The sequence below is a fragment of the Eublepharis macularius genome, chromosome 8 (genome assembly GCF_028583425.1).
Source record: "Eublepharis macularius isolate TG4126 chromosome 8, MPM_Emac_v1.0, whole genome shotgun sequence".
Classification (NCBI taxonomy): domain Eukaryota; kingdom Metazoa; phylum Chordata; class Lepidosauria; order Squamata; family Eublepharidae; genus Eublepharis; species Eublepharis macularius.
In genome coordinates, this window is record NC_072797.1 from 27,538,349 (window position 1) to 27,561,806 (window position 23,458).

Sequence of the window (23,458 nt, forward strand, 5' to 3'; positions counted from 1 at the left end):
CCCTGTTCACTTGCCCTCCACTTGCCCTCCTCTTGATCATGTAGTCACTTGTAGCTTGGCTCTCATCTAGCTTCCTTGTGTGTGCACTCTAGCAATCCCAATGATATCACTTCCAGTTGAAAACTGGAAGTGACAGGGTCTCAGTAGGGGCAAAACTGGCCCCAAGCAAAGCACTTTCACTCTGTTTGAGGCTGATTTGGCCCTGCTGAGACTCCATAACTTCCAGTTTTCAACCGGAAATGCATCATCGGGGCTGTATGATCTGGTGGTAATCGGCAGGGAATGGCGAGCAGAGAAGCAAATTGTTGGGAGTTTGCCTGCCATTGGCAAATGTCTAGCAAGCCTATAGTTATGCTGTAATTAAGGCATGAAATCCCCATGTCCTCCTGCTCATTAAGGATGAAATGCACGACTTGGTGATCCACTGCTGTGACGTAGTTCAGTACTTTTAACAGTTCTATCATGGAAGCTAACTTATAATTTTTGGTGTCATGGCTGGATCTCTTGGATTATTTCTCTATGGCCGCTCACAGTAGAGTGATTATCATTATCAGTTTATTAAAGTATCTGCAAAATCCATTCTGCAATGTAAGAAAAAAAACCCACAAAAATTCAAAGTGGAAGGAGCAGAAAAAATAGTGCCACTCTTCCTTAGCACATTTTGAAATTATCTGGGCTTCATTATGAAATTATCTGGGAGAACTAAAATGTATAATAAAGTATAAATGCATCCCCAAGCCTCCTTTTATCACAAAAATCCTAATCATTTGCCTGGAGAGTTTTAATCCCTTTTTGTTGTCAAATCACAGCTAGAGAGAAAATAAGCCTATTTTTAACATGCAGAAAATGTTCTGACAGAATGGGCAGCAAAAATCTCCCATTTGAAACCACCATTTATCCAATTTGCAAGCAAAGAGAACCTTATCAGAGGCATGGATGATACTCATTAAATGAATCTCATAACACTTTACTGTCCTTTTGAATCTTTTCTCAGGTCCATGAAGGACACAGGATGCAAAAGAAAGAGATGGTTGTTTCTGTCCACATAGGGCATGATCATCATATACTACTTTAACACTGGAATCCTAAACAAATTTACACCCTTCTAAGTCCACTAAAGTCAATGGGCTTAGAGGGCTGTAACTCTGCTGAGGACCACACTGTAATACTATCAGACAAGAGAGCCCAGAAGCCCAGAGAACCTAGTACAATCTTGCATGCACGCATTGCCATATGATTCATCCAAAACTGAGCGCACACACCATTGCTGTATAATACTACACATTTAATGCAAATATGGCTAGCAAAAGTCCAATGGTCACTTTTTCGATGGAGTGGACAGATTTGTATTTGAGTAGCTTTAGGTGGGAGTTGTGGGTTAGTACAATTAATTAATTAGAGTTAGCTTAATTAAACCACAGTTTTGTGTTATGCCTGAACCAACTCTCAGAGTATGAAGTCTGGCAATCAAAAATCTTATGAAGTTAGATTTGTCCTATAAGGAACTCTTTGCATGTTTAGAATACATAGGTTGTAACCTTGTTTTAAACTGAGGAATTCCAGAGTGTTTCAGTCACACCTCTTTGCTGATGTGCTTGGGTCATTGTTGCCAGGAAAAAAAATGCATGGGCTTGAATCCAAAGTATAGAGTTTATATCATTTCTATTCTGCTTTTCTTCCATAATGGACTTTAAGAAGGTATTACGGGATTCAAAGGAAGACTTTCATTCAGACAACCCCATGATTAAATTTACATTGTACAGAGCACATCTTTTGACTTTTCCAATAGCTGCAATACTTGGGGTGGTGGGAAGTGCCATCAAGTTGTAACTGACCCCTGGTGACCTCTGATGGGTTTTTCAAGGCATGAGATTAACAGAGGTGGTTTGCCATTGCCTGCCTCTGCAAAATCTGGTCTCCCTTGGAGGTCTCTCATTCAATTACTCACCAAAGCCGACCTGGCCTATCCAGGTCACCATAGCTGCACTACTTAAGCATAACTTAAATTTTATTTTTCAGTATCTGGAGACACGCTTTTGTATAGTCAAAAGCAGCACAGCCATCAAGTCTGTAGTGCAAACTGAAACCTTTTTTGATCTAATAAAGCCCAGTCGGTTAAACAGTGCCATCATAAGCGGAGCTACACCCTCCTCCGACTACTGACTTCAGAGAACTTAGAAGGATGCGACTCAAACTAGACATTACTTTTAACACAAGTTTGCCACAGGATCTTGCAGTTATACTGCAGCTGCCAGTCCAAGCACAACTCCTGTGTAAAAATAATAGATGGAAACAATTCTGATTTGAACCATGGCACAGGGGAGGAAGGGCTCCTGTCTTCACTTCCTCCTGAAATGTTTACCCCGGACTACCTATTTGCTGCACTGGGATGCTACATATACACTGGGCGCTTGCATTTTCTGCCCCTCCCTGTGGTTCCTGGGTCATTTCAACTGCTGAAAATGGTGCGGGGGGGGGGAGAGCCCCCCTCCTCCCCCTGAACCCCAGTCTTGCTCAGAATTGGGCCTGTCTGCACTTTTTACACGAGTTGCAACTTGAACTTGCGGCTGCGGTCCAACTATATGTCTCCATGGTGAACTCATGAAAATGTAATACCTTGCCTCTCAGACCCCATCCTGCCTTCTTTATTTTCACTCTCCCTTTGTATGTTGCTCAACATGCAACCTGAAGAACAGTTTGAAATAATTGAAAAGCTTGATCTCTATTTCGTGACATCTTAGTTGATCCTAATAAAAACACTGCTTTACTGTTACTTTTGGATTCCCCTCCCCCACAGTATGCAATTCAAGCTTGCAGATTCTTTTTGTGCTCAATTCCACCTCTGACTCATTTGTTAAATGTAAACAATTCACAGGTTGGAGTGAGTCAGGGTTGTTATCCTAGGATAAATGATCATATAAATAAACTCTTAGTATCATTTCTTGCCACACCAAACAATACCTGAGACTTTAGCTGGTTTTTCCTTACATTCTCCTTTCCTTGCCTCTGTGGTTCAGGGGCGGGGGGGAGAGAACTATTACAAAATTATTGTTCTTAATAAAATGGAGTTTTAAAAGTCTATTAACTTCCAGTCAAGTTCTTTATGAATGAAATGATGTTACACCTGCCCTTTTCTTTAAAAAAATGATCCTGGAGTACCAAGAGAAATTTTGCCTCAAGCAAAATTTAAAGTGAATGTGAAGGTTCCTTAGGTGAAGAAGCCAAGGAATTATAATGAACCTTCAAAATGTTCAGGTATTAATGCATTTTCTTAGACAGCATTTCCCATATTCCTTGGTTGTTATTGGCTTTTACCTAAACCAGCAGTGAATTTGGTTCCCGAGACTCTGAGAAATTTGGAGGGAAAAAAGAATTTTGATATGATTCATGTATATTTTGTTGATTCCTAGAGTCTACCTTGTACAAAATGTACAAGACAAGCGACTGAACATTCTTCAATCAACGTCATGTCATTGCCATTCTGGTTTAATGGTTTGGCCTGCCTGGGGAGGTCAGGAAAGCTCCCACTGTCCTGGATTTCTGCAAACTATGCAAAACTGAATTATTCAGGAGGACTTTCTTACACTGGTAATAGGGACATGTCGTAAGGGGATGGTTAAAGAGATGCATTGATGAAGGAATAGGGACTGCAGATTATGTTATTGTGCACTGTCTGTTACTGTTGTTTACTATTTCATGTCAAATTGCTTGTTTTGTTTCAGCTCTGTATCTGATTTCAGCTTGTTTTCAAATTGTTCTGTAATCTATTCCCTATATATTGTGTATTGAATGTCCCAGCTTTTGATTATATTGAATTACACTGTGTGAACTGCCTTGAGAAAGGCGGAGTATAAATAACATGAATGAATGAATGAATGAATGATCAAAGCAAGGTCTCAGCCCTGAAGCTTGCTCTGAATGCCAGGAGTTAGCTCCAAAATATGTGAATTTTAATTAAGAACATATAATTAAGGACATGTGAACATGTGTATCAGACACTTCTTTCATCCTTGTGTATCTACAGCCAACTACTGGGATAATGACACAGAGGTTCCATGCTGGAATCTCTCCATGATTTCCCCAGAAATTTTCCATGGAGGGGCTTCCATCCTAGTCAAATAATGTCATCCTTTCTACATGTTTATTTCAGGAATTTTTAAACCCTGTTTCTGCCAAAGGGTCTCAAGGACGATTATCTAAAATACGTCACATAAAAAATATAATATTTTAAAAACAACTCTAAATAACTGATGATTAAAATATCTATCTGAACAGACGCTAACTTAAAAAAGCTCTTCAAAATAATTCTGCCCTCCCTCTCCACAAAGGCCATTCCATAATACCAATGCTAAAGAAAATACTCTAGTTGAGTGGGTAATGTTCATTTTTGCTTCCAAATTGGTACCTGAAATAGGTCTTGGTGAGAGAAGGGGATGCTGTACAGAAATGTAGTGGGAAAGGCAGTCTTCCTGGTACAAGGGCTGGAAGCTGTGAAAAGAAATAACCAGCACCTCAAACTGAACCTGTGAACAGATAATTAGCCAATGCAATGTTCTTAAACTTGCATGTGCTGGATATCTGACTCCCAAATCCTCATGTTTTTAGTCTTTGCCACTGGATTTTGGCTTTATAATTCCAACTCTGTGACTAGCACAGGGATCTCCATCACTAACCTACGTTCATCATGACACTAGAACTGTAGTGTAAAAAATGTAGTACCTGAGAGATCATTTTGTTTACTACATTCCAGTCCAAAAGCATGTACAGAGGTTTTCCTTCTTGATCTGGTAAAAATAATTCTCCTTCCTCCTTCCCCTCTAGCATCTTCTTCTACCTACCCATTTACTGTTAGATCAACTGAGTCTTTCATCTACTGAAAGTTGTTTATCACCACCCTCTTTTCACTGTGTTCTCTCATCATATTTCACTGTTGCCTTGCTGACCTACGTACAGCTTGCCTTTATTTTTCTCTGCTTCCCCTTTGTAATGCAATATATTCTGCTCTCAACCTTTTCCTTCAGAACTAATGATCTGCCCACATTTATTCTCCTCTTTAAAAACGAATTCCTACTGTGTAACCTGAACTGAAGCAAAATAAATTGCACTTAAAACCCTTGATTGCAGGCCCTCTTTACCTTAGCTATATCTATTGCTCTGATTTCCCTGACTGTGACCTTCACAGGGTAGGAAATGTCCTTTTCTTGCCTATTCATCTTGACTATCCATTAATGGTACAGCAGCATGTGACAGAGCAACAGGCTTTTCTGGTGAGCGTCATTCAGTAGGTAGTTGCTCATTCAGTTCAATACACTTTCTTATAGCCCCAGGACAGCTTGGAAAAGAGTAACAATCTGGAATCTTTATCTGATAATGAATGCGAAATAAAGACCCACCAATGACATTTAACAACAACAACAACAACAACAACATTCGATTTCTATACCACCCTTCAGGATGACTTAACACCCACTCAGAGAGGTTTACAAAGTATGTTATTATCCCCACAACAAAACACCCTGTGAAGTGGATGGGGCTGAGAGCGCCAGAAGAGCTGTGACTGACCCAAGGTCACCCAGCTGGCTTTAAGTAGAGGAGTGAGGAATCAAACCTGGTTCTCCAGATTAGAGTCCTGCACTTTTAACCACTACACCAAACCACTTCACCAACACTTCCTTTGTACCTGTCATCGTTCCCTCTTTTGCTTCCCTGCCTTTCATCCCTCAATATCTTCATCTCTCTCTTTTTTAAATTAACACTTCAACAATAACACACAGGGCAACATTAACAGCTACAGCCTGTATTGTGGAATGGCAGACAGTATTTTAGGCATACACAGAACAGAGAATCCAAAAAGATGGGGGACTTATGAGGACTTGCAGTGGAGGGGAAATCCCATTCCCCCACTGGCTGTCTTTTCATTGTCATGCCTTTGCCACCTCATGCCCTTGCTTTCTGGTCTGTTCCCGCTCCCACTCTTTGTCCTTCCTAGCCCCCACTTATCCTCTCTGCAATGCCTTTAGTTCTGTTTCCCTCCCTCCAGGCCTTTGGGCTGGCCAGTAGGGGAATGGGATTTTTCCTCCTAGCCCCAATCTAGTTCCACTTCCTCCTCCCCTTTCCTCGGTCCTCCCACTCTCCATCCCCCCTACAGTCCCCAGGGACCCTCCCCTCTTTCTTTCATGTCTAACTCCTGCTTATACATTGCTCTCTACATTTCTACATCTTTTAATCCTCTCTTTTTATATCTTTCTGCAAAGCTTAGGTTTCAACTTGGTTTGCAGAAATATATCACCTTAGAGATGGGACGATTCTTTTGTGCAATTCTTCTTATTAAATAAGCATTAAATAAAAAAGAGAAATATTTATTTTTAGGTTCACTGGGAACCAGTTGGATTGATATGATCCAAAACAGACTAGAAATAATGTTTTATATCGTACCTAATCTGTGGCTGTAATCCAATGAAGTATTAAGAGAGTGGCTTATGAAGAGAAGCTTCATTGAGTTTGGTGTGGTGACCACTCAGGTAATTGTTTGACCTGTGGCATGATCATGGCCTACTACCTCTTAACTAACCTCACAACATGAATAAACTCCAGGAGGTGATGACTTGCAATCTTGTCACTTGGTGGTCAGTCATGTGTCTGAACATGTGTGGTGTAGTGGTCAGAGTGTAGGACTCGGATCTAAGAGACCCAGGTTCAAATCCTCACTCTGCCAGGGAAGCTTGCTGGGTGACCTTGGGCCAGTCACACACACTCAGCATAACCTACCTCACAGGCTTGTTGTAAGGATAAAATGGAGGAAAGGAGAATTATGTAAGCCACTATGAGTCCCCATTGGGAAGAAAAGTGGGGTAGAAATGAAGTAATAAATAAATAAATAAATAAATAAATAAATAAATAAATAAATAAATAAATAAATAAATAAATAAATAAATAAATAAAATGTGTCTTGAGGGATGGGCCATGGCTCAGTGACAGAGCATTTGCCTGACTTGCAGAAGGTTCACTTCCTAGCATCTCCATCTAAAAGGGTCAGGTGGAAGATGATGTCAAAGGCCTCTACCTGAGACCTCAGAGAGCTGCTGATAGTCTAAGTCGACATGACTGACCTCGATGGACCAATGGTCTGATTCTGCATAAGGCAACTTCATGTGTTCAACATTCAGGTGAATAGTCACTGCTTCCAAAAAAGCCGCCTCTTCAATCAACATCTCAGTGGATTCCCTGAACACATTATTTGAACCTTCCTTCAGATATTTACACAGTAAGACTTGGGAGAGAAAAGGCATCCTATTTTAGAGCAAATTACCTTCTCTTGATACTGACGCCGGGAGGAATCCAAAGACTGAATCAGGGCTGTGGCATGACCCACAAACATGGCGTAACAGGTGGCACCCACAATCATGCTCAACATGGTTATCCAAAGATCTGACATGCTGACAGGGGCTCTGGCTCCATAACCAATGCAAAGCATGTGGCTCATGGCTTTGAAGAGGGCGTACGAGTACTGCTTCCCCCAGGAATCATTCTGAAAAAAAGAAAAAGAAGTTCAGTCAGAGAAGAAAAAAAAGGACTCTTGGTTTAGGAACACAGTGGGTTGTTCCCAGTAACATCTTTTTGAGAGGCTGACAGCTCACACTCACAAAACAGAGTTTCACATGAAGGACTGCTCTCCCAATACTGCATTCTCAATTTTATTATGGGGGGGGGGAGGGAGCAGCCAAAACATTACATTTATATCAAGAAAAATAAGTATTGTAGATGCAAACTAGTATCTTAGAATCCCTTGACAATTCTGATCACAAGATTGGGGAAGTCAATCCAAATGGGGGAAGTCAATCCACTCTCATGACAAACTGCAAAAGCTGAAGCGCAGAACTTTTGTTTGGCACTGTGTGCATATTTCAAACACTGTAAGAGGGATATATTCACACTGTGGGATGCAAGATGGGAGGACTGGAGTATACATTTTGGCCATTTTCCTGGCAGATAAACATACACAGATCAGGGACCCCAAAACAGATTTCCACTGTTCCTTTTCATACTACCCAGACCCAACCTAAACATTATAAAAAAGCAAATCATACGGTTCTCGTAGATTTATGGTCTCCCACAATGATCAGGGCACCCAGAATATTGTTTCCTATCACCAGCTCTTCAACAGCCCTCCTCACAGTGAGATGCAACCCCCCTACAGAATTATGTAGCTAAGTAAGGAAGCTTAGGTAAAAGTAGACTTTTATCACTTACTTTGTTCACCGTGGCTCAAAGCAGATGGCAATTCGAAACACATCAGCCATGTATGTGAATATGTGTTATCTGTTTTCAAAATGGGTTCTACAAATATTTAACCGAATAACAGAAAAAGAAACTAGTTCCAAGAATTTTTTCCTAGTTGAAAAATGTTTATTTGGGTGATAATGTCTTCTGGAGGATGCATACAATGTTTCTAGAAGATACACAGGCTCTTGATTGTCTATGACTTCGGGAAGCATCGTATGCATCCTCCAGTAGATGTTATCATCAGACACCAAGTTGGAGAGAAGTCACTGACAGAGTTTCTCTGTGGGCCCATGTCTTATCCCGCCAACACTGATGCAACTAGAAACCTGCCAGTAGTTGGCACAATGGTTGCTTGCCGGGCCAGCTTTGTCCTCAGCCTTTTCTGTTCTTCCTGTCCCTTTTCCATTCTCCAGTCCATTCTGTTCAGCTGTATTTTGAAAATATTTGTATCTCTTTAGAAAGTGCTATGCCACTTAACTTGTTAAGGATGAGGGGGATAGTCCTTGATGTAGATTATAGCAAAACAGAGAGGGGTATGGGAGTCGGAAAAAGGGCTGAGTAGGTCAAGGCTTACCATTTTACTTTCTTCTTAACTACTTATGTTCTATTATATGCTGAATTATTTAGAAGCTTTTACTGTCTCTGCACAATAGATCCCATCCTTTCTGCTGTCCCTTCCAGCCGCACGTAGAAGAGAAGGGATACCAAGTACTGGTTTCAGAGTGACAACCCTGCCTTAGCTTAATGAAGAATGTCCTGGGAATAGCGATGGGCACAAACCTGAATACGACCCAAAAAACCCCATGAACCAGCCCAGTTCATGGTTCGCAAACCAGTGGTTCACGGAAGTTTGTTTCCATGAACTTCCATGAACTGGTCTACTGGTTTGTTTGGTTCGTATTAAAAGCAGTTTAAATGGCCATTTCCCTGAGGAAATGACCATTTAAACTTTGCCTGCCCCTTGCAAGTGGCAGGTCCCTTTAAACTATCAGCTGGCAGGCGGTGAGGGGATTCCCTCCCACCTGCCAGCTGATAGTTTAAAGGGACCTTCCACTTGCAAGGGGCAGGAAAGGGCCCTTTAAAGAATCAAATGTCCCTTTCCCTGCTGCTAAGCAGCACGAACTACGAACCACAAACTGGTTCGCAAACTTGCCCCAGTTCGTGGGAGTTCCTGGTTCCTGGTTCATGGAAACCCACAAACCATGAACCGCATGGTTCAGTTTTTTTGTGGTTTGTCCCCATCTCTACCTGGGAACGTTACATCATTGGCATCTTTTCCCAGCTAGACTGGCTAGGATATATAATGGAGCCTGCAATCATTGGCATATGTGTAAGGAGTGTATTAGGACAGTGAAATTTTGTAGAATGGTCAATATGATGCTTTCACAGGGTATCTGTCCTAATATTTTAAGTATCCCAGAATTATTTTGTTGAATTATGCTATACTGTAAAGAATCATGTTATTGCATTATGTGTAGTGACAGCAGCCAGACTAGTGTTTGTTAAACTATGGTAGCATAAACTTCAAGGCTAGAACCTCTTACATAAGATGTATTAATAGAGTTCAGAGATATATAGCTACTCACATATAGTTTTTGAGATGCCACAAAACTCCTCTTCATTTATAAAAGTGAAGAACAATTGTAACATGCATCAAAATGTCATGAAATTCTGTTCTTTTGCCATAAATCAACAGTATGTTTAAAAAATTAAAAATAAAGGTATGTCCCAGGAATTTCCCCATGATTTTATGCTAAGAGGAATTTGACTTTTCTTGGGGTAACAAAATGCCTTGATTCAGCCCTGGAGGAAACTCTGCATTATTGAAGTGCTCTGGTTGTCTTATCACCCTGAACACAAGATTTGTGTCTATAATAATTAATGAGAGCCAGTGCAGTGTAGTGGTCAGAGTGTTGGACTAGGATCTGGGAGATCGAGGTTCAAATTCCCCCTCTGCCACTGAAGTTTCCTGAGTGATCTTGGAATAGTCACAAACTCTCAACATAAACAATCTCACAGGGTTGTTGGGGGGATAAAATGGAGAAGAATTATTAAGCCACTTTGGGTCCCCACTGGGGTGGAAAGGTAGGGTAGTAATTAAGCAAGCAAGTAAGCAAGCAAACTAATCATGAGGCTAAATGTTCATACTTTTGAACTTTCTAGCATGGACAACATAATTACATTGTGATGTTCTAGCACCGGAGGTTTGCACTACCATCCCTAGATATCTAAATGAATTAACTTGTTCTATCCTTTGGCCATTTTTCGACCAAATTCTATGTTTGGGATGCTTATCGAAGGACATAACCTTGGTTTTGTGGTAGTTGGTCACAAGCTATTGAGAGTCGCAGTAGAGAGCAAGGCTAAGAAGAGCTCTTCTTAGCCCGATTGGGGTCCTGGAGAGAACATCGACATCATCTGCATAAAGTAAGATTGAAACATGGCAGTGTACCAATTTTGGAGGATGGTGATCAGTAATGTTGAAGAGGCTTACTCTATCATTTATATAAAATATAAACAGCAGAAGTGCAAGAAGGAAGCCCTGTCTAACTCCCTTCAAGGTATTGATGGGTTCTGTAAGATGCCCCATTTTACTACATTTAACTCTAAGGGAGGGACAGATATGGAGAGAACAAATTAAAAATGAGAGCCTTTTATCAATGGAAGATGCCTCAAGTGTATCCTATAGTTTAACTCTTGAGATGGAATTGAATGCAGCTTTTAGATCCACAAATGCCGTGTATAAAAAGGATAACCCTTTAGAGCAGTACTTTTCGACAAGATGTTGAAGAACTAAGAAATGATCCGATGTTGACCTGCCCTCTCTAAAACCTGCTTGCTCTACTACAATAATGTCCTGTTGATCAAGGCAAAGTAAGAATTTGTCAAGAAGATGGCTAGTATAAAATTTGCTGATAACACTTAGTAGGCGGATAGGCCTGTAATTAGTGGGATAATCTTTCCTGCCTTTCTTGAAAAAAGGAACCACCATCGCAACTTCCCAGCTTTTGGAGATGTGACCAGAAGCATCAATATATGTAAAAAGAGATGCAAGAAAGAGGGCCCACCAATCCACATTCTCCTTGACAAGCTCCAGGGAAATCCCATCTATGCTGGGGGCTTTATTACTTTTAAGATGATTGATAAGTGATTTAAATTCTTGAGAGCCAACACAGAAAAGTATCTAGATCCGGTAGGATGGTCTGATGATAACCATTATAAAGACTCTGAAAGTAAGTGGCCCATGAATCAGGAGAAATGGAAGAATATAAGGATGATGTTTAGTTTGATGGCTTACTGGAAATAATTCGCCAAAAAGTTGATGAATTTTTGTCTTTGGCTGCTTGCAAAATAATCTTCCATTGGTTTCTTGAGTATTCTTTTTTAGCTTGAGAAATCTTGATTTTGTACAACTTCTTTTGTGTGCAGACTAGGCATCCTTCCTCTCATCAACCCCCGATTGGATGTATCGACAATAAGCCAGAGAAAGTGCAGATTTTACATTGACACAAGCTTTATCAAAGCAAGGTTTAGATGGTCTAAATGAGTTGGACCACAGCTTTCCAGGGGAACCAAGAAGAGTGGAGCCTAGCTTTTGAATCAAATTGTCATAACTTAATAGTGGATCTTGGGCAGAAGAGGGATTGGAAAAGAATTGCTGAAGAGCATTGGGCATTAGCTGATCGTTCAGCCTGGAGTTAAGTTGGACAGACCATTTGAGATGATGGCAGTGTTGTTTATGAGATGAGATTTTAGCTCTCTGAATGGTGTCCCTTAACATGAAGCATCGCCAGCGATATAGGGAAGTGATCCCCTTCTAAATATGGCAGGCCTCTAAAATTCGTGACCCTATCAATAAGAATCGGAAAAAAACAGCATATAATCTATTAGTGCTGCATTTTGATCCAGGCAAAAAGGTGTATTCACCAGGATAATCCCTGAATGAAGAATCATTTAGCACATGAAGGCCTAGCCTCAATATGGCTTTTTCCAAACAAAGGCCGGCATAGTCTGAATGTTGGTCTTTGAACAACCGAGGGAAAGGGAAGTTCCAAGAGGCCCCTTAGGCTTACCCAGAAGAATCTTATATTTGGTCTCTAAATGAAGGTCATCAGGTCCAAGGTGGGCATTCAAATCCCCCATCAACAGGACCATAGCTTCTGGGTGGTCCGAAATTACAAATGAAACATATCGTTCAAGGAACTCCCAGACTTCTTCAACAGCTGATTTCTTGCTGGGGGGGGGGCGGTAAGCATTTATGATAATCATACTGCAACCCTCCCAGGACCAATGAGAAAAGATATCTTTTAGTTTTTGTTGATTCATAATAAGATTTATTTATTACATGGTATTACAATTCCATGCAAAATATATCATTGAAAGAAAACTGCTCTGTTCTTTGTGTGTGTGTGTGTGTGTGTGTGTGTGTGTGTGTGAGAGAGAGAGAGAGAGAGAGAGAGAGAGAGAGAGAGAGAGAGAGAGAGAGAGAAACCCATCCATCATTATTTATTAAAACATTTAAGTCCTCCCTTTCCCACTGCTGTTTAAAAGGGGTGTTTAACTTCTTATGTGACAATGAGTTTATGACTAGCTTCAGATTAGCATTTAAACCAAATAAGATTAATGTGAACGGGGAAAGCAAAGTAAGTTTTAATTTTTAATAAGTTTAGAACTCCCAAAACATTTATCTAAGGACTGGTTATGCAATCAGACTCAAGGATAGGAGGAAATCTTCCAGTGGTAAAAGCAATGATCGCTGATTATTTGCAATTAGTTTACCCAGTCTTAGCATTAGTTTAGATGTCATTTTCAGCAAACTGTATTTAAACATAATGTGTTTGGGGGGTTTAAAATTCTGTTGCACCTTCTGTTCTGTTCTGTTAGTCATAGAAGAATGCTGCCTTCCACACAATGAGCTGAAATTAATTATGATTAACTTCCACTGAAATCAAAAGGTACCTAATTGGACTCATGAGCCGTCATGACTGGTGTGGCCAGCCTACCGAATGGAGCTTTGGACCTGGTCTGAGGCTACAGGAGATAATGACATTCGGTTTAATTGGCACAAAGAAGGAGAAAGTATGGCTTTTAAGATATTACTGAGAAAACTTCTGCAGCTTTTGGCAAAACCTTCCCTGTCCATGTTACAAACACTAGAACAAATCCTACTTTACACTAGTACACAGGCACTGGAGCCTGTGAGCCTCATGAGACATTAAGGAGCTAATCCTTAATGGCAAACAAGCCATTTCTAATGTAAAAGGCATCTCGTATATTAGGCATCACACCTCCAGAGTGTTCTTTGTTTTCTGAATTTTCTCATTCTCATTTAGGGCAACAAAATATGAATAAAAAGAGCAAAGTAAGATGGGCTGTCTTCCCAAAACACCACAAAAAGAACCTCTAGTTCTGATGTAAATTTATGATAGAAATTGGTGTTGACAATATGCTCCCTTTCCCTATGCATCCATTCTGCCCTGGAACTGCTGCAAATGCTTCCTCTCACTCCATTTAAAGCATTGCCCCTCCTCCCCCCACAGAGGCATTCTGAGGCCATTTGGGCTTTCCTTTATTTTTTAACAGCCATTTATTTTTTAACTGCTGTATGGCTACAGGAACCCAGACCCAATCTTTAAAAACCTGCATGTCTAGAGAGACCCTTAGAGAGCAGACACTATACATTCAGACTGCAGATAAGGAATGCCATATTGAATGTAACCCCATGAATAAAGTACTAGCACTTTGTGAAGAAACAAATTAGCTCAGTACGTCTCTTACTGTACTGCCTCTGCAACCCTGGTGTTTGTTGAAGGTCTTCCCATCCAATTACTAACCAAAGCCGGCCCTGCTTAACTTCTGAGATCTGACGAGATCAGGATCCTCAGGGCTACCCAGGTCAGGCCAAAAGACACATTACACAGGGAGCCTGGAGAGGGGCAAAGAGCATTTTCTCCCCGCCCCCACCAATAATACTAGAACTTGAGGGCATCCAATGAAGCTATTGGAAAACAGGTTCAGGACAGACAAAAGGAAATAGTTCTTTACTCAATGAGTAATTAAACTGTGGAACTTCTTGCCACTGGAAGTAGAGATGGCCACAAGATTTAAAAAGAGGTTGGATTCATGAAGGAGAAGTCCATCAATGGCTACTAGACTTGGTGACTGAAGGGAGCCTCCATCTACAAAGGCAGCAAACCTTTTGTGCTGTGTGAAACAAGATGTTGGACTAGATGGTCTGATCTAGCAGGCTATACTTATGTTCTTAAATAGTATGGGCTGAAAGGAACAACCATTCCAATATCAGTTGTATCATACATTTCAAAAGACAAGGCCTATCCTTTCTGCTCAGCTTGGCCTCATCCAGTAGTGCATTTGACCAGGACAGATGGAAATGTTTTCATCCTTTCAAGATGGGAATGAATGACTGATGCACCATCACAGGTGAACATTTCTCATCCTGGGCTTTCTTCTCAAAACTCCCATTCTAGGGGGTGGAAAGGCAGCCATAAAATTAAGCAACCATCTGTTGTTTAATGGAGTTTTCAGCTTACTTGATTTTGATGAGGTTATTCCTAGGAGATTTCACTTGTTGTCAAGCAAATCAGTTCTATTGCCACATTGCAGCGTTGTCCCTTAGGCAAGACTTATTATCACTCATCCATACCCTCCCATTCAGATATAAATTAATTTAGAAAATCTAAGCTTGAAGGTTATTGCTAATTTGGGGCCCTTCCTCTCCCACCTTTCCTTCCCTGGTTATGGCAGGCTAGTTCTAGCTGTCAGAGTTGTGGAGGCTAGCAGAACTATTGTCCCCGAACAGATGCTTCTATTTTCCAGCAAAAAGAAAAAAAATGATTAAAAAAAAAGAAAATAATGAATTTTGTTTTCATTATATGGAGGGGTTTTGGAGGGTTTTTTTTTTTTTTGTCTCACTGGAGCATTTGAAAAACTCACAGAGCGAAGCAATCTTTCCAAGGGTAACCTGAAGAAAATTGAGAGGCACTTGCAATGTGATAGAAAAGAAATCCATAGCTCAGCATTTCAGAGTACCACATTTTTATTATAAGCAATTAAGCTATAAAAGAGCTGTATCTAGCAGCTACTTGAAATTTAATTATCAAAAGAAAGGTTAAAAAAAATCTAGAGCAATGGAAATTCAGTTGTAATACCAGGAGATCTCCAAACCCCACCTGGAGATCAGCAAGCCTACCAACAGAGTTTTCATGAACAAATATAAGAGAACCATAATTAACTTGGGACTTGTCCATGAACAGATCAGAATGAATTGAAGATAGAGTCAAGGTATAAAATTAAGAGAATCCCTCACTTTTCTATCATATATATTCATTAACTATGCTAGCATAAAAGAGCCCTGCTGGATTAGTCCATCTAGCCCGGCATTCTCTTTCACACAGCAGCCAACCAGTTGCCATGGAAGCCAAGAAAAAGGGCACGTAGGCTAAGGCCTTCCTGTGAAGTTGGATCCTAGCACTGGAATTCAGAAGTTTACTGCCTCTGCAAGGGGAGGATCTCTGTAATCACAATAGATATTAGCCATTGAGGGACTTAGCCTCCAAGCATCTGTCTAATTTTCTATGAAAGCCATCTATGCTTGGGCCAGTGGCTAGCCTTATCATTTGCCTAGCTGCAGTGGAAAAACTCCCCCCCCCCACTCCACCAACACTTGTCAATGGAGCAGCAGGACAAAAAACAGGAGAGGGGAGAATGACATCATAGCACCTGTGATACTCCCCTTCTTTGGGGACCCCCCCCCAAAGCTCCCAGGATTAGCAGTCTCAGGCTTAGCAACCATACCCACTGGTGGTGAATTATACAAGTTATTGAGCCCTGTGGCGCAGAGTGGTAAGCTGCAGTACTGTAGCCCAAGCTCTGCTCACGACCTGAGTTTTATCCTGGCAGAAGCCAGGTTCAGGTAGCCAGCTCAAGGTTGACTCAGCCTTCCATCATTCCGAGGTCGGTAAAATGAGTACCCAGTTTCCTGGGGGTAAAGTGTAGATGACTGGGGAAGGCAATGGCAAACCACTCCGTTTGCCAAGAAAACGTTGTGATGCGACGTCCCCCATGGGTCAGTAATGACTCAGTGCTTGCACAGGGGACTTTACCTTTACCTTTACCTTTACCTACTCACTGAGCAAATAAGTACATCCTTCAGTTATCTTAGGGTGTGCTAATCTCAAGAGTTGGGAGAGAAGCAGTAGAACTTTAACAAAACGTATTGTTAAATGAGAAATGTTAGTGAAATGGTGAGGCATTCCTTTGGGCCTCCTACCACCCTACTTGTCAGAATACCATTTAATTTTCTTCCTGTTCCTAGATTCCAAATTTAGTATTGACACTAGTTCAATACCTCTACACTATACTAGGTTTTGAGTCAGGAGGAGCTCCATTATGAGGTAATCTACATGTTCTGAACTTTGACTGTAAGTTGATAAAACTGTTGTGGTGAATGTTATTTTCTGCACGAAAGCAGTGAGGGAGTGTGTGTGATAAAATACACCCCTCAGCTGTCCTTTATTCAACTTTCTGGCCACTGTTTGTAGCCACCTGATTGCTTACCTACATTTTTAAAGCCAGGAATCACTAAGAGCATATGGTTATCTCACCATGCATGCCGTGTAATCAAATCTGACTAGGTATATTACAATGTCACAAAGCCATTTCAGAGCATGGATAATGCTGCCTGCCTTCATTCAGCATGGCCCAACGTCTTTGTAATTTCTTGCCTCTCCTGTTGTGGAAGTTACTGAACATAGACAGCGTGTTTTTTGGGGGTTTTTTTTGCAGCTTATGGAAGCTTTTAAAGAAAGCATTCCACCTTTTGTCTCAGCCCGAACGTCAAATTGACCTACTTTCAGTGTTTCTTGGTAATTAGGGCAAGTCAGACTACATATGTACTAAATTTCAGGTTTTTAAGCAGTATGAAAGTATCCTAACAAAAGCACTATCCTAATGATGAGTCAGCCATTCATTCCCAAGCATATTTTTTCATATATAAAATTCTTTAATTCATTATTGTTAACAATTAGGTTCCGTTCAAGCCACTTCTATTTAAAACAGAAATTTAGTAACATCTTAAAGACTAAAGAAATTTATTCCCACATGAGCAAGAGCTTATGTCATTAGATATGCAGAATGCCCATCCATAGGATTAAAGTCAAGTTCCCTAAAATTCTTAGTTCCCTAAACTAGGATCTTGGAGACCCAGGTTCAAATCCTCACTCTGCCACGGAAGACTGGGTGACCACAGCCAGTCATGTATTCTTGGCCTAATCTTGGGATGATGTGAAGTTGAAATGAGAACAAGGTAAGCTCTGTTGGGTCCCCAATGGCAAGAAAGGTGTGATATAAATGAAGAACAAACCAACAAACAAATAAGGACACCATCACTGCACAAATTCTTCACTCGAGTTAGAAATATTTTCCCCTTTCATTTGTTTTTTTTTAACCTTGTCCCATTAAAAAGATTAAAAGCATGACATGCTTAAATTGTTGGAGGCAAAGCCATTATACAACAGACTGACTGTAGAGTCAAGAAAAGATATGAACTGGTAACAGCAGTGATCTGATAACAAAATACAAGCAGACGATAACCAAGTTTTATATAGTAACAAGTCTTGGAGACAGCTGGAGGAGTGAAGCGACATAAACCTGACTGACTACTCTACAACAAATTTCCTTTGCAAGAAGTCCAAATAGAACCACCCAGGGTAATAGCCATTGCTCATTTAAAAAATCACATTATGGATGACCTATCTGAGCCGAAGCACGCTTCTTAAAGCACGCTTCTTAAACAACACATTTTGCAGAGATCCTAACATGAAACAATGTCGTCTATGTTGTGGAAACCACAGAGTATGGAGCATCTCTATGTAGAAATAATCATTTACAGAAATTTACAACATTAACATACCACAGGAATTCATTGCAGAAGGCATTACCTCAGTGCAATGATTTAACCAAGAAGCAGTGAAGTACATAAGCACCTGGACGATTTTAAACTCTTGGCTGTACTTGTCCATGTCCTGGGATGTGCCCAGATATTCTACGGAAACTATGAACCTGTTCTTGCTTTACAGTTCAGTTTCAACAGGATGCAGCAGAGGAATGGGGGGAAAAAAGAGCTTCCATATCACTGCAATGTTGTCAAAGATTCACACAGGAATCGGTCCTCATGCTACTGCCACCAATGAAAGCACTATATGAGTGCTTAACTGTTCTCAAGTCTGTTTCAGGTGGGTAGCCGTATTGGTCTGTAATAGAAGAGCATGATTTGGGTCCAGTACTACCTGAAAAACCAACTAGATTTCCAGGGTATAGATTTCCATAACTCCCTTCCTCAGATGCTCCTCAAGACTGTTTGCCTAATCCATAAATTAGCAAATTTTGGTGGATATACCACCAATCACATATTTCACTGTCATGGTGATCAACACTGCAGCAGTGAAAGTTCATAGAACATAAGGCTTGTAATCTCTGACAGACTGAAGCAACACTATGCTACTAATAGCTTTACCCTATGAACTACTAAGCAAAAACATACGTGTTCATGATGAAGCTTAACTATTGGATTAGTGTTAGGCAATGTAATGGTAGCGCAGCTGGGTGAGCCAGGAAAGCTCTGTCAGGAATAAGCACCCTCTGATCAGCTATAGCAGAGTGCAGACTTTTTGCATGACTCATTAATGAAAAGATACAGAGCAGGGCTACATCTGAAAGGCTTTCAGCCACTGTGGAATGAGGCATTTGCACTTAATTCTAAGTGCATTATAAGAAACTTAAAAAAAAAATGGCACAGCATGACATAGCTGCTTCCCCAATTACATTAATTCGAGCCACACAATGCAGCACCGTAACTACACTTAACAGTACCAATTATTGCTAGATGTGTTCAGCACTGTTTTTCAGGCTAGGGGTTGAGATATACTACACCATAGAAATCTTGTTGGTCTTTAAGGTGCTATCAGACTCGAATCTTGCAATTCTGTTTGGTAAATTTAAGACCTCCTTGAACCTCTACGGTGTTTAATAATGGGAAGAAGGTACTGTGATTTCAGTGAAACAATCACACTTCTAAGGATGGGAGTTAGGATGTCAGCTACAAATTGCTTATGTGTCTGCACCCACACAGCTGCAGTATATGTGTGAATATTGGACGTGGTTGGGTCAATTGCATTGATCTTTCTCGCCTAAATGTTGTGTGGCCAGGAGGGGAGGCACAGTGATGGGGTGGAAAAGACCCATGCAACTGGCCTCATGTATGTGGCTCTAATGTACATGCGCAATCTGCAGCTTCATGCCATTCCAATGTGAGGAACTGGCTCCCACGCTGCTATCGGTACACATTAAGGGAATCTAGTAACCAGCTATCAAGTGGTTACACTCACCTTTTGGTTAAGTGCTTCTCTGACATGCTTTAACCATTTATGTGTTTCAGATTCCACCCCCCCCCCCCAATAATTATTCACGGGATAGCTGTTCAGTTCATAGAATAACAGCCATGCCTCTAGACTATGGAGAAATGCTTAGCAATCATTTCAGATACCATGATGAGCAGCAGAATAAAATATCTACTCATACCTGAGCATTAAGCTACAATGTTCTGATTACAAGACGATTTGCAAAATTACCCTGCGGAGCAAATATAGAACCCACCTGCTTAGCTTCCTAAAAGAAACAACACTGACGGTTCTAAAAATGTAAAGATGCAAATTTTGTAACTCGGCTCAGCCATTTACAAGCAGCAGGGAAAAAACAAACAAACAAACAAGAGGTGTTCTAAGTTCAAAACAGTAAAATGGGAAAAGGAAACATTTCTTCTTGAAGACTATGCAGAAGTTGAAAAGTAGTGACTGTCCTTCTGTGGCAGATGGACAGAAAATGTCTGTTATCCGTTGATTCTGCTGGCTGCCTATTAGAATCTAGAAATAACTCCAAGATTACTTTTACAGGCTTTGACTTGGCTACACCATACTTCCAAGGTCTTAGGAACCATGCAAGGTGGTCCAATATTACTTTCATTTCACAGACCCAACATTAAGTCAAGGAGGTTTGTGACTTGCTCAGAACTTCCCAGGATGTTCGCAGCCAACTTGGATATGACCTTGGGTCCCAGTCCAGTGCTTTAGACTCTGAACCACACAAGCTCTCCTGCTATTTTATGGAATCCCCGGCTCCAAATCTTTGCAGGGTGGCAGGATTCACCAGTCTTTCCCCCCAGCATCAACCACACCACCCACAAATCGGATCTGGACTTTGCTGCCCTCTGCAGAAGACAGCAATTCTACAGATTTCACTTGCACACTGAATAGGTAACATGCTACCAAAGAGGCTCTTCTCTTCAAGAAGAATTTTAAAAAGCCATCTATTTGAGGGAATGAATGAATTATTAACATTTCAAGCCATGAAACATTAAAATCACAAGCAATGTATCATCTCTAACTGCATTGTTTGACTACACAGAAAATAAACATATGTTCTTTATTAGACAATGATTAAGAATTGAAAATTCCTTATACTTTATTCATTAGCACATCTCCGTATTCCTTTGACTGTTTGTACACTTAAATTAGAATCAATTATACAGCTGATGCCACAAACAATAGCATTCATTTGATTTGGGTCCTATACTTGCCAATATCTGACAGAAATACAGCAGTAAATGCGTAACAGAGAACAACAGGAATATCTAAGAGAATTTAGTTGCTGACAGCTAAGGATTTTTTAACAAAGGTATTCCTATTAACCTCTAAATACGAAGAATGTTGCTACTGATCTCAATTTACTTCCAATGCTGCACTGATCTGCCAAACACTATTTCCAGTGCAGATACTGTTGTTCTGCCACTACATACAAGAATCACCGTCCAATCATTTGTCCAATTCTACCCAGTTTAATTTTCATTGAGTGTACAATGGAATGACACATAATAACTTAATTGCAATTAAAAGGTCATTCTTCTTTTTGGGATCATACAGGTTTTTTTTAGGCAGAAACTGCCTCAACATGGGTGGTATATCTCATAACCCAAACCTGATCTTCCAAAACTTTGAAAATCTGCTCTGTATATGTATGTATACATATGAGCAGATGATGCTCATAGATATAGCTTCTTTCCTTCCTCCCCTTTCCTCCAAAACCCGTTTAAGGCCCCTGTGGAGCATGGGAGCGTTCCTGCGCTCCGCAGGGGCCCACAACGGTCTCGATCCTCACCAAAATGGGCTCGATCCACGCCCGTTTTGGCGTGGATTGGGTCCATTGTGGGCCCTTGCGGAGCACAGGAATGCTCCCATGCTCCACAGGGAGGTCACAGTTAATGAAGGAGGTCACAGGAGTGTCATGGGTAAAATGCAACTGGGGTGCTGCAGTGAGGAACAGGAATTGAGCAAAATCAACCACGGCTTTCTTTTCCACAACAGTGCTTCTTCAGGTGCAGAAAGGTTTTGGAGGAAAGGGGAGGAAGGAAAGAAGCTATATCTATGAGCATCATCTGCTCATATGTATACATACATATACAGAGCAGATTTTCAAAGTTTTGGAAGATCAGGTTTGGGTTATGAGATATACCACCCATGTTGAGGCAGTTTCTGCCTAAAAAAACCTGTATGATCCCAAAAAGAAGAATGACTTTTTAATTGCAATTAAGTTATTATGTGTCATTCCATGGTACACTCAATGAAAATTAAACTGGGTAGAATTGGACAAACGATTGGACGGTGATTCTTGTATGTACTTTTTAGAGATCTCAGATGAGCTGCCAGGGAAAGGAGAGGAAGGAAAAATCTACACCCACAGGTATAGGGTTGCCAGGCCCCCTCGATCTCCCAGCGGGAGATGGGGGCCTGGCTCTTACCTGGGGGGGGGTGGACACGCGCGGAGGGCGTGCGCTCCTGCAAGTGCAATGAAGTTACTTAGTGACATCACCACGCAGCCCGTTTGGGCGCGGATGGAGCCCGTTGTGGGCCCCTGTGGAGCGCGTTCCTGCGCTCTGCAGGGGCCCATAAAGGGCCCAATCCACGCCAAAACGGGCCCAATCTGCGCCCATTTTGGCATGGATTGGGTCCGTTTTGGTGCAGATTGGGCCCGTTTAAGGCCCCTGTGGAGCATGGGAGCGTTCCTGCGCTCCGCAGGGGCCCACAATGGTCTCAATCCTCACCAAAACGGGCTCGATCCACGCCCATTTTGGCATGGATTGGGTCCATTGTGGGCCCTTGCGGAGCGCAGGAATGCTTCCGCGCTCCACAGGGGCCCCGATCCAGGCCAAAACAGGCCTGATCCTGGCTGCTGCTGTGCGTGGGGGCGTGCAACACCGCAGGGGGGGCGCACATTGAAGGTGCGTGCCCCCCCCGCTGGCCAGGTAGGTGGGGGCGGGGGTGGGAGCAGGGGATGCCCCGCCCCCACTGGGGGTCTGGCAGCCCTACACAGGTACTTTGTTAAAATATCTATACCTCACCTTTCCTCATGGTTTAAGGTGGCTTCCAAATCATAAATTAAAACATTACTATTAAAAAACCCCAACAGACTAACTGCCCAAATACACCCCCCCCCCAAAATTCACACTCTCACTCACAAACACCGTTTTAACGTATTTTAGATATTTATTTTTTAAATGTTTTATTTTTTAACTAGTGGTTTTTCTTGTTACCCACTGTGGGTCACAGAAATAGTTTTAAATGAATAAATAAAATACACCAACAGTTTTATTTCCCACACTGCATGGCATACTGACTTGAACGACATATTATTTAAAAAATAAAGTGCCAGTGCAGCTCCTGTTAGAATGAATGCATCTGCACTCTAGCTACAATATCTTGTCCTAAAATTTAGCAAACAATTCAACATGGCACAGGTCCAGAAAAAATCATCATACTATTTCAAGGAGACTTGCGTAGGAATAGGTTTTGGTGAACTGAATTCTTACATCCCAAACCCCATGTGTTAGATATGTAGTCACACTTGATGCAAAATTACCATCTTACCATACATTTATTCGTAGGTAGCTACTTAGAGCTAAACTACACATTACGGTGGCCATAGGTCCAATCTGTGGCTGCCAATGCCACAGAACTTAGCCAGTTAAAAATTGCCATGAGGGCCTGATCCTGATCAGATCCATGATATGATGGCACCATGCAAGCTTACCCCCCACCCTACACAC

General features: G+C 41.3%; 1 protein-coding gene across 1 annotated transcript in view; it reads right to left on the reverse strand.

Moving 5' to 3' along the window:
• The window catches only part of HCN1 (hyperpolarization activated cyclic nucleotide gated potassium channel 1), a 248,871-nt gene that overhangs the window by 53,970 nt on the left and 171,443 nt on the right, over nucleotides 1-23,458 (reverse strand). Inside the window, exon 4 of the mRNA XM_054986971.1 lies at nucleotides 7,310-7,528. Coding sequence (XP_054842946.1) covers nucleotides 7,310-7,528 — 219 coding nt within the window. The remainder of the gene's footprint in view (nucleotides 1-7,309; nucleotides 7,529-23,458) is intronic.